General features: G+C 34.1%; 1 protein-coding gene across 1 annotated transcript; it reads right to left on the bottom strand.

The window, feature by feature from the left end:
- Positions 1-668: 668 nt before the first annotated feature.
- On the bottom strand, positions 669-12,550 carry PRL (prolactin). The gene is made up of 5 exons (XM_003760137.4): positions 12,193-12,550; positions 9,533-9,711; positions 8,196-8,303; positions 5,936-6,115; positions 669-1,011 (listed from the first exon to the last, which is right to left on the bottom strand). Exons 1-5 carry the CDS (start codon positions 12,218-12,220, stop codon positions 820-822), a joined length of 687 nt encoding a protein of 228 aa, XP_003760185.1. The 5' UTR covers positions 12,221-12,550; the 3' UTR covers positions 669-819.
- Positions 12,551-17,030: the final 4,480 nt, after the last annotated feature.

Raw genomic sequence — 17,030 nt, 5'->3', positions numbered from 1 at the left:
TTTGAGGTGGATCTCACCTCATGGGTCCCTAACTCAAAACAACTGGCTACAGTCATGTGCCATGATAGGTAGACATGCACATATACATACACACACAAATCCTGCACCTGGACACACACCCGATCCTTTCATCTCCTCATCTCACCTTCGAAGCATCTAGAAGTCAGTTTCTTGGTGCTTATGTTGTTTCAAGTCTTCCTGGATAGAGGGCTACACTATTGAATGTGACTTGATTTTATAGAGTAGGCTTAATATTTGAACAATCAAGTTAGAGCCAGTGGACCCGAGTTTGAGTCCCAAATCTGCTACTTACTACCTAGGTGACCTCAGACAAGTAATTTAAGTTTCCCTCAGTTCCCTTATTTATAAGAGGAGCCAAGTCTATTGCCCTCTGTTCCAGTTCTCAATCTATGATCTTATGATTTATCTCCATACAAAATGAGTAGGCAAGATAAGACCCCCAGATATTTGCAACACTTGATACTTTTTTTTTTTCCTTTGGCAATAGTTTATTTGTGTAATATGCAAAGTATGGTTCTCGATCCTTTAATGGTATAGCTAGCATGAATCATTCATTAGAAGGTAATGGCCATTTTACCACTGATTTGACATTCAATGAATTTGGGCAAATTGGCTTCATGTGTCTTTAAGATGAAGTAGCCAATTAGAGTTCTCTAGGAGTACCTGTTTTTGTTTTTAATAGGAGAACCATTTCAGAAAAACATATATCATGAAGCATGAAAGCTAGAAAAATCTCCCTAAGGGAGGGATCAGTAAGGGCAGAGAAACTATTTGGGGGAGAACAAGGGGGATATTGGCTCAGCAGTTACTATCATGAATGAGCCGGCATTTCAGTAGCTTCAGGTAGTTGTCAATCTTGTGTGAGTCTCTGCGCAGACAGTGCAACAAATTATAAAATGCAAAGAGACGAGCGTCCTCATCAGCCATCTGAAGGGATGGAAGTCCTGACCAGGCAGAGTAGACCTCATTTTCTCTCTCACCTGGATGAACCTAAATCACCAAAGGGACCAGGAACATTTATTAATTTTTATTTATTTCTTCTAATTTCTCCTGCTAGATTAATCAACAAAATAAAGACAAAAGATTTAAGCACAGGGAATTCTTTAGGCTAAACATGGAGTATTGGTCTAACACTGGAAGCTATGCGCTATGCTGGAAAAAATGCCATATTTAGAATCACAATTTCTGGATTTAAATTCCAGCTAATTATTTACTACTGTCTGAACATGTCTTAACCTCTCTAGGTCTCAGTTTCCTTAGCTGTAAAATAAGATGATTGCCCTGCATCAGTCTTAAGGCTCTATTTAAATTTAAGAGGTGAACATTATTAGTAAGGGTTCCCTACCACCACTAAGTACTAGGAACAAAATATCTTACTCAGTGATTTATTCTCTTTTTTATACTTACAAATTTGGCTTATCTGGCGTTTGTATGTTTGGAAACGAAGTTTATTTGTATAGGAGAGACAGGGAATTTAGGTGAGGGCTTAAAAATATGTGTTGCTATTAAATATAAACTTCCATATTTCCATAAAAGGTCTGAAAGAGCTCTTCACTCTTATTCTATTTAGAATATGTACTGCTTGGTCCTATTTTTCTTGGCCATTTACTATAGTTTAACGTGTATTTTGGGTTTTTAAATCCTGTTGCTATCTATTCTTTGTAGAGCACAATTCATATGTGAAGGTGATAAGATGAAAATCCTATGAGTTTTATGGTGTTGAAGAAACTACATAATATGATAATAAGAATACTGTTCCTGGAAACAGAGGATCTAGCTTTAAATAGAGAGCCTCTGCTGTTTCTTTGATGTATGATCTTAGAAAAAATCAGTCTTTCAACAAGCATTTGTTAAGCTTCTACTATCCTGTTTTAGTTTTCTTATCTGTCAAGTGAGGATAATGATGGGGAATTCTATCTGACATGATTGTCTGAAGGATTAAAAACCATAAAATATAGGGATTCACTTTGTAAAATGAAATATCAAGGACCTTGACCTTTGACACAGTTACACTTGAGACAATACAGAAGGGCCAAGGTATTGTTGGAATTATAGTTTTCTGTTATCCTTGTGACAATAGAATTGTGATTGACTAACTTGATTAGTGAGTCCAAGACTTCCAGCTACTTGTAATACAGCTGGGATGCAGGCCTTTCTCAGGGACAAATGTAATGCCAGGAATAATAAACCTGAAAGGATGCTTTGTTCTCTGCCTGTTCCATTCTTTCTCTGTTGCTATTTTCATCTATTTTTTTTTCTGTCCTTCTCTCCTCTTCCTCAGACAATTTTCACCTGCAATATCATAGGACTTTCTACCAGTATATGTTAGTCCAGATGATCCAACTATACCTGCTAAAATATGCTGTCTATAAGGAGGTCTCAGAAGAGAAAGAAGCATTCATTAGGTCTACTAGTGGCGAATTTTGCCATTTTAGCTTAGAGATTAACTGTCCTACTTTCCTCATTGGCATAATTTAAAATATAATGAAAGTATTATTTCTAATAATAATAAACATTAAAGTCTAGCAATCTGGTAATAATGATTAATAAGGCTTGTTGAAACAGTCAAGACTGAAAAGAGAAATGAGAATTTTCTGGAATAGAGATTCTCAGTCTTTTCCTAAGTACTTCATATTTCCCCAATCCTTGAGGATCCTGGTAAATACTAACATCAAAGATCCTGAATCTTAGGAAGTGGGGAAGGGGCCCATAATGTATATGTTAGATTGAGGAGGTGCTAACACAGGATAAATACTCACTGTCTTATTAAGATTCTAGGCAAATGAAAGATGGGCTTAGTTGAGGAAGGAACTCAGTGACAGCAATAAGTTCAGAAGCTTTAAAATCTACTGGTAGAATCTAGTTCTTGGTTGGACACATCCATATTCGAGGTAACTGCTTATCCTTTTCCAGGGGAAACTCAAATCTTATAAATAGGTAGACCTAGTCCTTACCTATCTCTCAAAATGATTCCTTTGTGGAATAACATTTAAATTTGTATATATTTTTTGATATTACTGTATACATATATTTTAATGAATGTTTGATAAATAGGCCATGATGAGAGAGGGGAGAGAAATAGAGGCAAGGAAAAAAGAGAAGGAAAAAAGAAAGAAATAAGAAAAAAGAAGAAGAATGGAAGGAAGAAAAGAAGAAAGGAAGGAAGCGAGGGAGGAAGGAAGGAAGGAAGGAAGGAAGGAAGGAAGGAAGGAAGGGAGGAAGGAAGGAAGGAAGGAAGGAAGGAAGGAAGGAAGGGAAGGGAGAGAGGTTGGGAGGGAGAGTGGAAAGAAGGAAAGAAAGAAGGGAAGGAGGGAGGGAGGGAGGGAGAGTGGAAGGAAGGGAAAAAGGGAGGAAGGGAGGGATGGAGAGAGAAGGAAAAAGGGAGTGAGGCAGGAACAGAGAGAGGGAGGGAGGAAGGGAGGGAGGAAGAAAGTAATAAGGAAAGAAGAGAGAGAAAAGGAAAAAGAAAAATGAAAAAGAAATAAGAAAGAGAGGAAGGAAGAAACAGAAAAAAACAGAAAAGAAAAGGAAAAAAAAGAAAAAAGTATGAAAATAAAGAATAAGATGAATTTGCATAACAAATTATTCATTGATCCAATAAATATATACTATAGTATGGAATAAAAAAATAAAACTTTGTATGTCCAAGCCCCTACTTTACACCTATAAAGGTTAAAATATATTTCCAGTGTGTGGAAGACATAACAAGATTGTTCTGTTGAAAAGATGGAAAGGCACATGAAACATATCATCAGTAAAGAGTGTGATAATGTGACATCATTCTCTTTATTGTCTTAATAACTATATTGTACTTTTAGACAGTGCCATTTTTCTGAAAAGCCTCAGCGAGCTCTGAAGACATTATCTCCTTAATGTTCAAAACATTTCTGTAGGCATACGTAGACAATTCAAGTAATATTATCTCTAGCTATGGGGGGAAAGAACAAAACCCCAAAAGACTAATTCTATTATTGTTGTTCAGTAATTTTAGTCCTATTCAACTCTCTGTGACCCTATTTGGGGTTTTCCTGCCAAAGATACTGGAATGTATTGCTTTTTTTTTTCTCTAGCTCATTTTACACATTAAGAAACTGAGGCAAACAGGGTTAATTGACTTGCCCAGGGTGACAGCTACTTAATGTTTGAAGCTGTATTTGAATTCGGATCCTTCTGAATACAGGTCTAACACTCTATCTACTGTACCACCTAGCTGCTAAAAAGGTTGAACATATTTGAATTCTTTATAATTGGAGCCTTGAACAGAAAAATTGAAAGAGCCCCTTTATTCCCCCATCTTTCTTAGTGGATAGAAACAGATATCTACTAAATCTACTTGGCAGAACCCATTCCTTTGGTTGGATACCTTATGTTTTAGGTTTATTGCTCTTCCTTTCCTAGCAGTCTCAGTTTCCTAAATTTTGATACCCAGTGATTACCTGTCTTTCAAAAGTTATTTTTTGTGGGATAATACTCAAAAATGGATATATCACTGAGAAGTTATTATGTTAGTATGTTGCTATGTGTATTTTTATGAATGTTTCAAGGGCCATTTGGTAAATAGGCCATGTTGGAGGGATGAAATACAGGGACAGAAAGGGAGGAAAGAAAGGAGAAAGAGAAAGAAAGAAGAAAGGGAAAGAAGAAAGAAAAAAAAAAGAAATGAAATAAACCTATCTTTTGTCAGTCTCTTATAATGCAGGTGATGAATGAAATGTATTTATGTCTTTACCATTTCAATTTCTTCCCCAGCCTATGTTTCCCAGAATTGCCAACAAGAGACAAAAGTATTCTGATAGCACCTCACTTATCCTTTCTTTCTATCCTTACCCTTTGAAGAAGGAGAAAAAAGGAGGAATGGGACCATACTGTAGCAATAGAAACTCTAGAAGTTCTCAGGAAGGGCCCTCAACAATAGGTACCATTAAGTATTTGATATTCAATTTTGAATATCAAGTCTACTCACTTTTAAGATTTAACATCCTAGATTCTCATAAATCTATTTAAATTTTACTATTGGACTTCTTACTCTCTCTCTCTCTCTCTCATTCTCTCTTTCTCTTTCTGTGTATGTATGAGCCCTCTTGTAGTCTGGTGAAACCAGCCTACGGGTTTTTAAATTATTAGGAGGAAAAAGCTAAATTTTGGTTAGAAGTTAGTATATATGCATATGTGTCATATATTTAAATTATTGTTGTATTACATATAGCAAATATGTTTATAGTGAAATATATGTCATATCACATATAAACATACAAATAAGTAAAAATTATGTACTCAATAAATATAGAATTATATATGCAAATAAATGTAAATTTATATATTATATAAAGTATAAATATAATTATATATAGTATAAAGTATGTGTTATAAATATATAGCATCACACACACATATACACATTTATATATTTATAATTTTTTTTATATTCAAATTTACAAACACCTTAAAATCTATCCATATACCCCTTTGGTAGAACCCTTTGAACATTAGATTGATAGCCCTTATGTTAGTGCCTTAAGCCAAACCTTGTAAAGGGTCTCCCTTTCCAAACCATCACCATCCATCTCTCCAAATCCTGGTGGATTTCTCTCTACATGTAAGTCTCCAAGCAGTGCAGGGGTTGCTTCTAGAGAAACTCCGGCCACTATTGAGTGATTTGCTCAAAAGGCAGAGTATGTTGAGGGCAAAGTTATTAGAAAGAATCCTGATCGCTAGGCTGCTGGCTTTCTACAGCCTTCTACTTTTCTAGGTAGTGAGATTAGTAGAAAAAAATTGGTAGAAGTATTCATACTGGGTAAAAGTTAAGGGATTCTTGTTTTCCATACCTCTCTCCAGTCCCCCCATAGCATTTTACCTTTTATTTTCATTAATGAGAAAAGAAAAGAAATAGGGAAGAAAGAAGGGTTCTTCTCACCTGACCCACTATCTTTTCCATGCCCTCTAGAAGTCGTTTGTTTTGCTCCTCAATCTCCATGGCTTTCAAGAGGATGGTGTGAGGGGCTTCTTGCATACTCCGTACTTCAGTGACCAAATGGTACAGGGGTTCATTCCAGGAACGCAGGACCCCAAGCACTAGATTTAGGAGTTGTTCGTGCTGTGCAGTGATATCAAGAGGAGATCATTAAAAGTTACTCTCTGAGAGGAGCACAATCTTTTATCCATATGATCCCAGGAGAATAGATTTAGGACTGAAAAATTTTAAGATTTGGAAAAATGGAAAGAAAAGAGATTTATGATAAAAAGGAAATAATTATCTTACATAAAAGAAAACTACCTTCCACTATCAAATGAGATGATAATTGATAACAAACAATGGTGTGGATGATACATGGTAGGCAACATATAAATGTCATTGTTATAATAATAATAATAAATTATTATAATATTATATTGTCAGTTATAATATTAAAATTAAATTACATAAATTATAATATATAACAAATACTATAAAACTATAGCATGGTTATTATAAAATTGATTTTGATAATTATATTTTATTATTATTGTTTTTATTTTTTTTAATTTAAAGTAAACGACCCTAGAGTAAAAAGCACACCTCTTTCACTTTTGAGTTTCTATTTATAGGGACAAAGTAGAAAGTGGGTTTGTACCCTTGTTTGTTTTCCCTCCACACAGAATCATTCAGAATCTGGTGAATTTGCCTGTGTTTTTGGAGACCAAATATATCTTCAATACGTGAATAATTCAGAACATGTGTAAGGTTTAGATTAAAGGAAAGGAGGATGAAGGAATTTTTATTTAGAAGGGATAAGATAAGTAATGACAACTAGGTTTTGTTTGCTTGTTTGTTTTGTTTTTTCTGGGGGGGTGGAGGAAAGGAAATAAGCATTTATTAAGCACATACTATGTATTATGTACTGTACTGAGAACTTTAACAATGCATATTTCTTTTGATACTTAATCCTGGGAAAGTAGGTGCTATTATCACCCCTATTTTACAGTTGAAGAAATTTAGGGAGGCAGAAGTTAAATGATATGTCCTGGGTCTCACAGCTAAGGTCCTGACTCTAGATCCCTCTACTGCCTCATTTAATTGCCCACCTGGAGAGATAAGGAGATCCTTCCAGTCTGGTTGAAGAGTCTGATTAGGAGGCATTGTAGTGAACCTTTAGTGGACCTGGTTATGACTATTTCTATTATATCACTCAATCATTTCCTGATAAAGATTTCTCTCCATAAACACTTATCTTGTAAATAGTAGGTCCCAGAAGACTTTTCCAGGTTTATCTCTATGTTATAGTTTAAAATACAATATAGAGATATACACAGAGAAAAGATCAAAGACTAGAACAAAATATAGTGCTCCACAGATGAAGTAAAAAAAAAATAAATAAATAAAAGTAGGGGTAGCAAATGATCTCAGATACAGCAAAAGCAAAAATAGATCTAATTAAAAGAAAGAAATTTACATTTTGCTAAAAAAAAAAATGCCATAGACAATAATGTTAATACTAAAGAAGTATGTACCACGTAGTATAACATCCAAATTCTTAAAGGAGAAGTTAAATAAGTTACTGGAAGAAATAAGCAGCAAATTAATCCTAATGGGAGACCTCAAACCTTCCCCTCTCAAGACTAGAAAAGCCTAACACACACAAAAAATAAACAAAAAAGAAGTTAATGAGGTGAATAGAATTTTAGAAAAGTTAGATATAATATATCTCTGGAAAAAATTGAATGGGGATAAAAAGGAATATAGCTCTTTTTCAGTGGTATCTAGCATACAAAAATTGTTCCTTTACTAGGACATTATAACCTTTATCAGATTGCTTGCTATCATGGGGATGGGGGAAGGAAAAAGAGGAAAAAATTAGAAATCAAAATTTTACAAAAATGAATGTTGTGAACTATCTTTACTTATAATTGGAAAAAATAAAATATTAAATGAAAAAAAGTACTTATAATTATATGAGTTAACAGTTCAGTGAAAATTACTCTGGATTTGGAATAATAAACCTTGAGTTCAAATCTTAGCTCTGCCTCTCTCTATTCATGTGACTTTAAACAAGTCATCCTTGGAGCCTCAGCTTTGTCATTGCTACAATTTATGAGTTGGAAGGAGTAATTTCCAAGCTCTTTTCTGGTTCTAAATCTATGATCCTCTGATGTGCTTCTCTGCATTGTCCCTATTTAAAAATTGGACTTGGACTCACATGGATTTGCTGAGCTTGCTCTTTGTCTTCAGGAGTAGAAAGAGAAGAAGTATGGCAGCTATTGATGGCCTTGGTTATGAATCCTCTTCCCTGGGCATACCGTTCATCCTACAGGTATCCAAACAAGTTTATTAGTGTTGGTTTTTAATGTACAAAATGAAATGATTAGTAGCTTAGTAGCTATTAGTCTGGCAATTATTTTTAGGATAAAATGAAGAAATTTAAACTAAAAATAAATAAATTAGATAATTTTTCCAACTTATTTTCCTATTATCTCCATATTTTCATTTTTTGTTCACCCAAACACCAAATCTAAGATTGCTATTAGGATGTAGGAACTAATGGCTGTTCAGTGTATGACTGCTGAATAAAGTTTTATTATTGTTGATGATTATGAAACAATATAGAAAGGATAGAGGGCAGATGGGACAAACATTTTCAGCAAATGATTATCAAAAACTGAGTAATTGTAAAGATGGAAAAATTAAGATGTAGATAAAATATTTTCAAAAATAAATTCACTTTTATCAAAACTTAGCAAAAATATGAAACTTTAAGACTTGAAAGAGAAAAAGAAGAAGGAGAGAGAGAGAGAGAGAGAGAGAGAGAGAGAGAGAGAGAGAGAGAGAGAGAGAGAAGGTAAATGCATGGAACCATGAATAGTCATTTGGTAAATTTTGAATCTAATTTTCATGTGGATATTACTGAATTCAATGAAAAAATAAAACATGATATGGTTTGACTTGCCTAAAAGTGATAATGTAGGACTTATAAAGAGTGCTCAGAGAGAGAACAGAGCTTTCTTTCCTACATCTATTACTAATGACCCTAGCTAACCCTAATATTGTAATTAGAAAATTTCCTTTTTTTTTTAAGAGTGGTTCTTAATGTTTTTGGATTTGTAATGTCCCATTGTTTTTTGACTTCCTGACATCCTTTCTTCCCTCCTCCTGGCTATGGAAATACTCTGTGTCATAAAAAGCGAATTAAATAAAATTTGTGTTAAATTTTATTAAATCCCTCCAGATTAATCACTAATTTATGATTAAGGAATGTTCAGATTTTCACAAAAGCAAGTGTGTATCTATTAGATATAACAGATGGGAATAGAGGTGGTAAATGGTAGGGGGAAATCCATTTAACTGAATAAACATAAACAGGTGACTACCATAACTTCAAAACAGCCTTAATCTTTCTAGTGGCCCTATTCTTAGAATTATTCATAGATGTGTCTCATTGACAATTTTCGACTTGTGGAGTTTTTGTTTGGTGTTTTAAAGTTCAGTTATCACAGAGTTCAGATGAAGGGGTCATTCTGGGATGGAATAGATACTTACAAATTCATTGAACATTTCTGAAGAAAGAGAGTGGATATAGTGAGAGAGCATGACTGCACGGTCAAAAAGGTCGCTGAGGGACACCTGGCAGTTGACAGCCCCACTGGGACAGATGGGCAGAGATTCCACGCTCCTTGACAGGAGCAGGTTTAACATTAGCAGCAGTAGCAGTAATGACCCTGCATGGGTGAAAATGGACATGTTAAAAATTATCTATCCAGAAGACATTATTGAAAGTAATGGAGTCACATAGAGTGTTATCTCTTACCAATGCGTTCTGCCTTATGATTTGGTACTATAATAGCTGGGGGAAAAGCCAACACCTTCTACTGTGTAAATTTAGATCTATAATTATATTTACACATATATACAGTTTGAGAAGTAGGTCACGCCTTGCATTTTTTTTTTTTTTTATTGCTCCCAAGAGTGCTTCTATTCTTTGCAAACATTTGGAACTTAAATTAATTTTGAAGCAGGGTGTCCAGGTCATTCTCTTAAGATAGTTTAATGTCCTGGGAATTCCTGCAGAAAATTTCCAGCAGCTGTGCTATGTAGCTATTTGCAACTTTTAACACTTTATTTTCCAATTCCTGCATCATTTAAGTTTTATAAAATGAAGAGGGATTGGGATAAGCAACCTGCTTATTTTATCTTAAAAACCAAGGGGAATAATCATCATATAATTTATGTTGTTTTTTAGTGATATTATCAACTACAACCCACTGGGACTTAGTCCTTCTTCCTATTATAGACATGGCCCTAAACCTTGCTTATATGTGGTTAGAACTGGGTTGAATGGAATGCATGAGAGATCCTAGTGGGTCACAGATTATTAGAAAGGTCACTGATATTACATGAAAAAGGCAAAATGTTAGCTTATATCATATGCCAGAAATTCTAAAAAGCTGAGAATTTTCATTCTTTTTGTACAGTTGAAATATTCTGCTTCCTAAATAGCCAGCAAAAGAGGGATATGTGCTTCAGAGGGAGATGAGAAGAAAAAAGAGAGTGGCAAAAATGACTTAAAAATACATGGGAACTGATATTGGGAGTAGATGTTAACAGGAATTGTTGAATTCATTTTAAAAGAATATAGATGTACCATTAAAACAAGATTTCTTTATAATTTTAGTGATACTTAGCCATAAAAACATCTGATAAATCAATATTTTTATCCAAAATAGAAGTTTCTAAGAGATATATGATCGATGTTAGAAAATGTCCTAGAAAAAGTTAGATAAATACAAAAGATTTATATTTGGAAAATCCTACAGTATGCATATGGCATTAAGAAGAGGCTCTCTATGTTGTAAAATTGAGACTTTTTAGTACAGGGAGGATGACCCACAAAAGGGTTTTTTTATTTCTTAAAAGCTTGAAATTTCCAAGATGATAATTTAGCATATACATATATTACATATAAAGAAGAAGTTTTCTAGCAATTTAGTATATATAACATATATTGCAGAGACAATGGAAATATTGAACTCAAGAACAATTAGTGCCTTTACAATTAGGTACAATTAGTACCTATTTCTAACTTCTTTACTTTTACTTATACATTAATCTGTTAACTTTTAGCTGGCATCTGTTTTGATAGGAGGATGATCCAGATCTTTGGTTTCATTGGTATTGAGAACTTCTGGCATAGGAAACACCTTCTATGGATGCAGGTCGATAGCTTATATATCACATAGTCTTGGACAGTTGGTTGGGGTAATATGAGATTAAATAAATAATTTGCCAGTGATCATGCAGCTAATTTATGTCAAAGACAGAATTTGAACCCAGATCTAATTGAAGATAAGTTTTTACTGACTCAAAGGCCTTTATTTCATGATTTCATCAAACTGCTCCTTATTTAGCTCTCTTTTTTTGGACTATGATTTTATTGGTATAATGCATCTCTGAAAAAGAAAATTCCTCTACCAAAGAGTAGCTGTATAATACAAGTAAAAATAGATTAGGCTAATTTCACCAATTTTTCTTTTCTTGCTAATTAGCCAGCAAACCAGAAAAAACTTCAATAGTTACTTGCTGTCCAAGGTGACAAATGATTTGAGTGAAATTATGATAATCGTGCAAAGGAAACTTGTGCTCTCTTGTTGAACTTAAATCTATATGAGTATAAGAGAATTGGGTTTAATGGAAAGTTTCAGTCCCTTACATTTACTGTGGCTAATACCCCTTACATCAAAGATGTTGAGGAGCTAGAGCTTCATTTCTTACTTATGGATCATGGAATACAGGGCATCATGAATCTAGATTGGTTAGGGTCTTTATAGCTTGTCTAGTTTGACCCCCTCGTTTTATGGATGTGAAAACTAGAGCTCAGAGAGGTTAAAAGATTAAGATGTTATGGCTATATCTTCAGTCAAATGAAGAGGTAGAACATTGTTTGAATTCTTCATTAACTCTAAATACAGCAATCTTTCCAATGTACTCAAACCAAAGCGATTTATTAGTAAAGTCCTATTTTATGTAGTTATATAGACTCATATTTTGACTGCTGAGTGAAGAGAGAGTAGACAACATGTATCTAGATTATAGTCCTAAAGACCCTAATCAACACTGCATTTCCCCAAATATAAAAAAGATGGAGTTGTTAAGAAAAATGAAAGAAGTCAATAATTGGGTTATTTGAGAAGAATTGTACTTACCTTTCAACGGTGACCTTTTGGTGTACATGATGGTGACTGTGGTTTGCACTGTGTTTCACCAGGAGTTGGTGATCCTATAGTTTCTTGTTCCACAGATAGTGCTTTATAAGGGCTCAGGAACTCATACTACATATGTTAATCAAGTTATTCCCAACCCTTACCTGATCATACACTCTCGTCATTGAGATTATACACATAATTATAAACATCAAATGGTATTTTATTTCCTATTCATATTCAGGAAGACATATTGGTCAGAAATTGACATTCTAGGAAAGATTTTGATTAATTAATTTCAGTGTACTGTCTTGGACTAGGAGCGTAGGTGGGAAATGAGAAGAATCAAGAGAACTGTGAAATCTGGTCTTTAGGATAGGACATAATAAATGGGATAGAGGTCATTTAGGTAACTACCTACCTTCATTTTCTTTATTATTTTTTGGACGTTGTGTCCTTTCTCATTTCCTCTTAGATGACGATGCCATAGTCTTAGATACAACTGAAAGGGTTTTTTCTTTGCCAAAATTGAGTCAGAGTGAGTGAATCCATATATGAAGATTCCAAAATTCTGATACTTTTGGGTGGAAGTTAGTTAAATAGAACAGAAAAAAAAAAAATGAAAAGTCAAAGAAGGACAAAAAGCTAGTGAAGAGTGAAAGAGAACAACTGAAAATAAGCCTGGGAAGATCATGTAGGATTTAATGGAAAAAAGTAGGGAAGCAAGAAAATAATGATCATGTTGGTTGGTGAAAAGGGAAAGAAAACATGGCATCTAAAAAAGTTATATACTCTGAGTATGGATTGTATTTATACAAATATAGAATTTTAGTATTGAAAGACCAACTATTCCAACTCATATCAATAGAAACTTTTATGAAATATAGCTAAAAAGTGGTTACCCAATATATACTTGAAGATCTTCAGAAAGAGAGAATACACAACCTCCTAAGGTGACCCATTCATCTTCTGAACACCTTTAATTTGTGTGTGTGTGTGTGTGTGTGTGTGTGTGTGTGTGTGCGCTGTGGGTCCTTTGACAGGTTAAGATTTAGGAATCTCTTCTCAAAATATTTTAAGTGCCTAAAATAAATTACATATTATTACAAAGGAAACTAATTTCAATTATATTGAAATACAGTAGTTTAAAACTACCTTGACACTCACAGACCCTCTGCTCTAATTATTAATAAGTTTTCTATATATCTAGCTTGAAATTTCCTTTTCACAACAAATGTAATGCTTCATATAGATGCTTCAAATACTTGAAGGCAGCAATCATATACACCCTAAACTTCTTTCATCTCCAAATGAAATCCCCAGTTATATCAAGTGATACTCAAATGTCTAAGTTTTGAGGCTCTTAACTCCTGTTCCTAAAATGTAGTACTCAGAAGTGAGAATATTTCACATTTGGCTTGATATGGGTAGAATGTTATTAATATTCTTTCTCATTATGTCTCTTTTACTTCAGATCAAATGAGTTATCTTGATTGCTTTATTATTTCATTGATCAGTCACAAACATGGAAAAAGGGAATGGTACCATGAATAGAAGAGAGAATAACAAAGGACAGAGGAAAGAAAAAACTACTCAAAGATTACTTTGATACATGTTTTGGATATATTTGATATGTTCTCAAGTATTTTTTTTTACTGTCTACTATATTTAAAAGGCAGCTAGATGGCTCAGTAGAGAGAGTGTAAGCCTGAAGTCAGTAAGAATCATCTTATTGAATTTAAATCTGGGTATAGTCATTTACTAGATGTGTAACCACAGGGCAAGTCATTTAATTGTGTTTGCCTCAATTTTCTAATCTGTAAAATGAAGGATATAGCAAACCATTCCAGTATTTTTGCCAAGAAAACCCCAAATGGCATCATGAAAAGTCAGTTGAGCCTGAAAATGACTGAACAACCAAGCAATAGCCTAAGCTATGTGTGATAAAGATTTGAACTCATGTATTGACTGTTTTAGCAGGAAGAAGACAGATTTGAGGAACGTTGTAGAGGTAGAAATGGCAAATTATTTTATTTCTGAAATATCCCTTTCCTCATCTGTAAAATGAGGGTGCTTAACTAGGTTATAGATAAGTTCTAAATGTTTTTATTTTAAATAATACTCTTGGTTAATTTCCTCATAATGTCAAATGAGAGGCAATGTTTGATTAAAGGGAAGAAAGATTTAAAAATAAGGCCAGAACAAATTAAGATAGAAAGTGGGTGACGTGCGAACAGTTGGAAAAAAGTTTAGAAAATCATTGAATTTTGAATAAAGTAAGCCTTTTGCATTAGTTAGATATTGCAATATCCTGTAAACAGGAAACGTGGCATGATGAAGCAACAAGGAAGCAGGCAAATGAATTTAAGCAGACCCAGATCTATCAATTGGCCACCACTGAATAAACACAACTTGGGTTTTTCTGGGTAATGCTTACTGTAGAATTCTACAGAAATCACAGTATCTTTATCCTTTAAATACATTGCCTGTTCTTTGGGAAATTTCCTCATTCTTAAATTCTTAGGAAAGAGATGGGATGCAGGTGTACATTCATTTGTCACATAACTCGACTCTTCTAATGGCACAGTTCCAGGCATAAGCAGATAACTAGGATCCACTTATTTCTTCTTAATCCAGCTTTTGGATATACACAGTCTATAAATCACTCCTCTTCATAGCACGGCTAGCCAAAAATCTAGATGCACCTAAGCTTCATTCTGTTCTCTGAAGCAATTAAAAATTGAGCTTCTCTGTGAAGTTAGACTATTATAATTATGATCATCAGGTCCACACCAGAGCAATTAGTCAGATAGTTGCTATAGAATGGCTGTAGCCTAGGAACTATAGTGATAGTAAGCACCTTAGAAATAGATAGCTTGATTGCCAAGTAGATAATAACCTTATTCTTTATTTTTAATTACCTCATTCCTCATTGCCCACTGCAAAGGCTTATGGACATAGAGACATTGAAGGACATACCTGATCCTCTGTGCAACTCACGTGGACTTATAGCAGGTTATCTGAAATGAAGTAGGTCATTAAATACTTAGTTCTTATTTATTACACTCATTTAATTTAGGAGACTGTTAATGGATAAATGGAATGGAGGAACAAATGAGAGATCAAGAATTTATTATTTCATTCATATGGGGGCCACTGGATTGCTGGAAAAGAGAAAGAGGTGGAGGTCTATCATAGGTTTGGAATGACTCACTTGTCTCCCCCCTTGAGAATAGAGAGAGGAAGGAAATAGAACTTGGATATATCATGTCAAAGATGGCTAAGATGGAATATTTTACACAGATAGCTTTGACTGCTAAGTTCAATGCCATAGCTTGTAGAGGGCCATAAATATAGTTGTTCCATTGTTTCAGTCATGTCTCACTCTATCTCCTCCCCCTCCCCCCCCCCCCCCCCCAGGCTATTGCAATAGCCTCCTAATTGATCTCTTTCTCAAGTATCCCACTCTGATCCATTTTCTACATGGCCACCAAAGTGATTTTCCTAATGCAAAAGTTTGATCATGTCACTCTCCTGTTCATTAAACAATCTTTGGTTCCATGGTCTCTAAGATTAAACACAGATTTCTGGTAGGCATTTAAAGCTCTTTATAACCTACCCTTGATCTATCTTCCTATCTTTCTACTTACATTACACTTTACTCCCCTTCATACATTCTATAGTCAAACCAAATTGCACTGCATTTCTGGTCTCCTTGACTTTGCACAAGCTATCCCCTATGGATAGAATGGCTAGAATCCTCCTCACCCCTTCCTCTCTGAATCCCTAATTTTCATCAAGACAGCCCCAATTCCATTTTCTGATTAATCTTTCCTGAGTCTGCACAGTGTTTTCCCTCTTCATCCCAAATGATTTGATACTGATTTATATTGTATTTTGTATTTGTGTTTTGTTGTTTCACTCATATCTGATTCTTCACAACGTTGTTTGGAGTTTCATTCCTAAATAATTTTTTTTTCCTCTCCTTACAAATATAAGGTCCACTGGGGTAGGGCTTATTGTGGAATTAAAAGGCTTTGTAAAAAGATGGGATTTTTCATTGGGACTTAAAGGAAATCAGGAAGTAAATGTTAAATCCTTAACAAATTCTAGGAGATTGATTGATTGAATGAATTATCTAAGATGATAGAAGGAATTAGGATTCAGAGATAGGTCTTGGAGGGCCAAATCCAGGGCCTTCTCCATCATTCTTATAATTTATCTTTATTTACAAGGATTTATTTATCAAGGATTTTTTGTTGTTTTCCCCTTGTACTCTAGGGAGTAATTAAATTATCTTACTTACTTTAATGGTTCCAATATTAGCAAATTTCCCAATCTAAATTAGAAATCTTACATCTCTCAGTTTTAATCACTGATCACAAAATATTCCCTCTTAACCTCCCTGTAGTATAGATCCTCAACCATAATCTTCTTAAAAGTACTTATTTCTTACAAGTTTATTTTGGATAGTTTATAATTTAGTCAAAGAATCTCATCTGAATCTGTATAATGGTCTAGGAGACAGATAGTATAGGATGATTTTACAACAAGTGGGGAGGAGATAAAGAACAGGGAGTTTAAGAAGCATAAGAAAAACACGAATTACCTGTTTTCCTAATAATTCTCTTTAGAATTGTCTTTAATCATCTTTAATAATTGTTTTCTCAAAGACATGGTGATTAGAGCATTAGCTTTTGTGGATATTTTCCTTCTCTCCTTCAATAAATCTGATCTTACTGATGTGGATATATCATCCATCAGGATGTTGAATATAACTCACCATGCTTTCTTATCCTTTGTCATGTTATTTCATCATTAGATCCTCTATGATCCTACAC

Source organism: Sarcophilus harrisii, chromosome 1 (assembly GCF_902635505.1).
Source record: "Sarcophilus harrisii chromosome 1, mSarHar1.11, whole genome shotgun sequence".
NCBI classification, from domain to species: Eukaryota; Metazoa; Chordata; class Mammalia; order Dasyuromorphia; family Dasyuridae; genus Sarcophilus; species Sarcophilus harrisii.
Note: the sequence above shows the minus strand (reverse complement) of the source record. Positions and strands in the feature narration are given on the sequence as shown.

What these genes read in the sequence shown, in the direction of transcription:
- PRL (XM_003760137.4), bottom strand. Translation starts at nt 12,220, where the DNA reads ATGTACACCAAAAGGTCACCGTTGAAAG. An exon ending in CAGAAATGTTCAATGAATTT is followed by an intron (nt 8,304 to 9,532) that starts GTAAGTATCTAT and finishes GGATACCTGTAG; the next exon opens with GATGAACGGTATGCCCAGGG. An exon ending in AGCAAGCTCAGCAAATCCAT is followed by an intron (nt 6,116 to 8,195) that starts GTGAGTCCAAGT and finishes ATCACTGCACAG; the next exon opens with CACGAACAACTCCTAAATCT.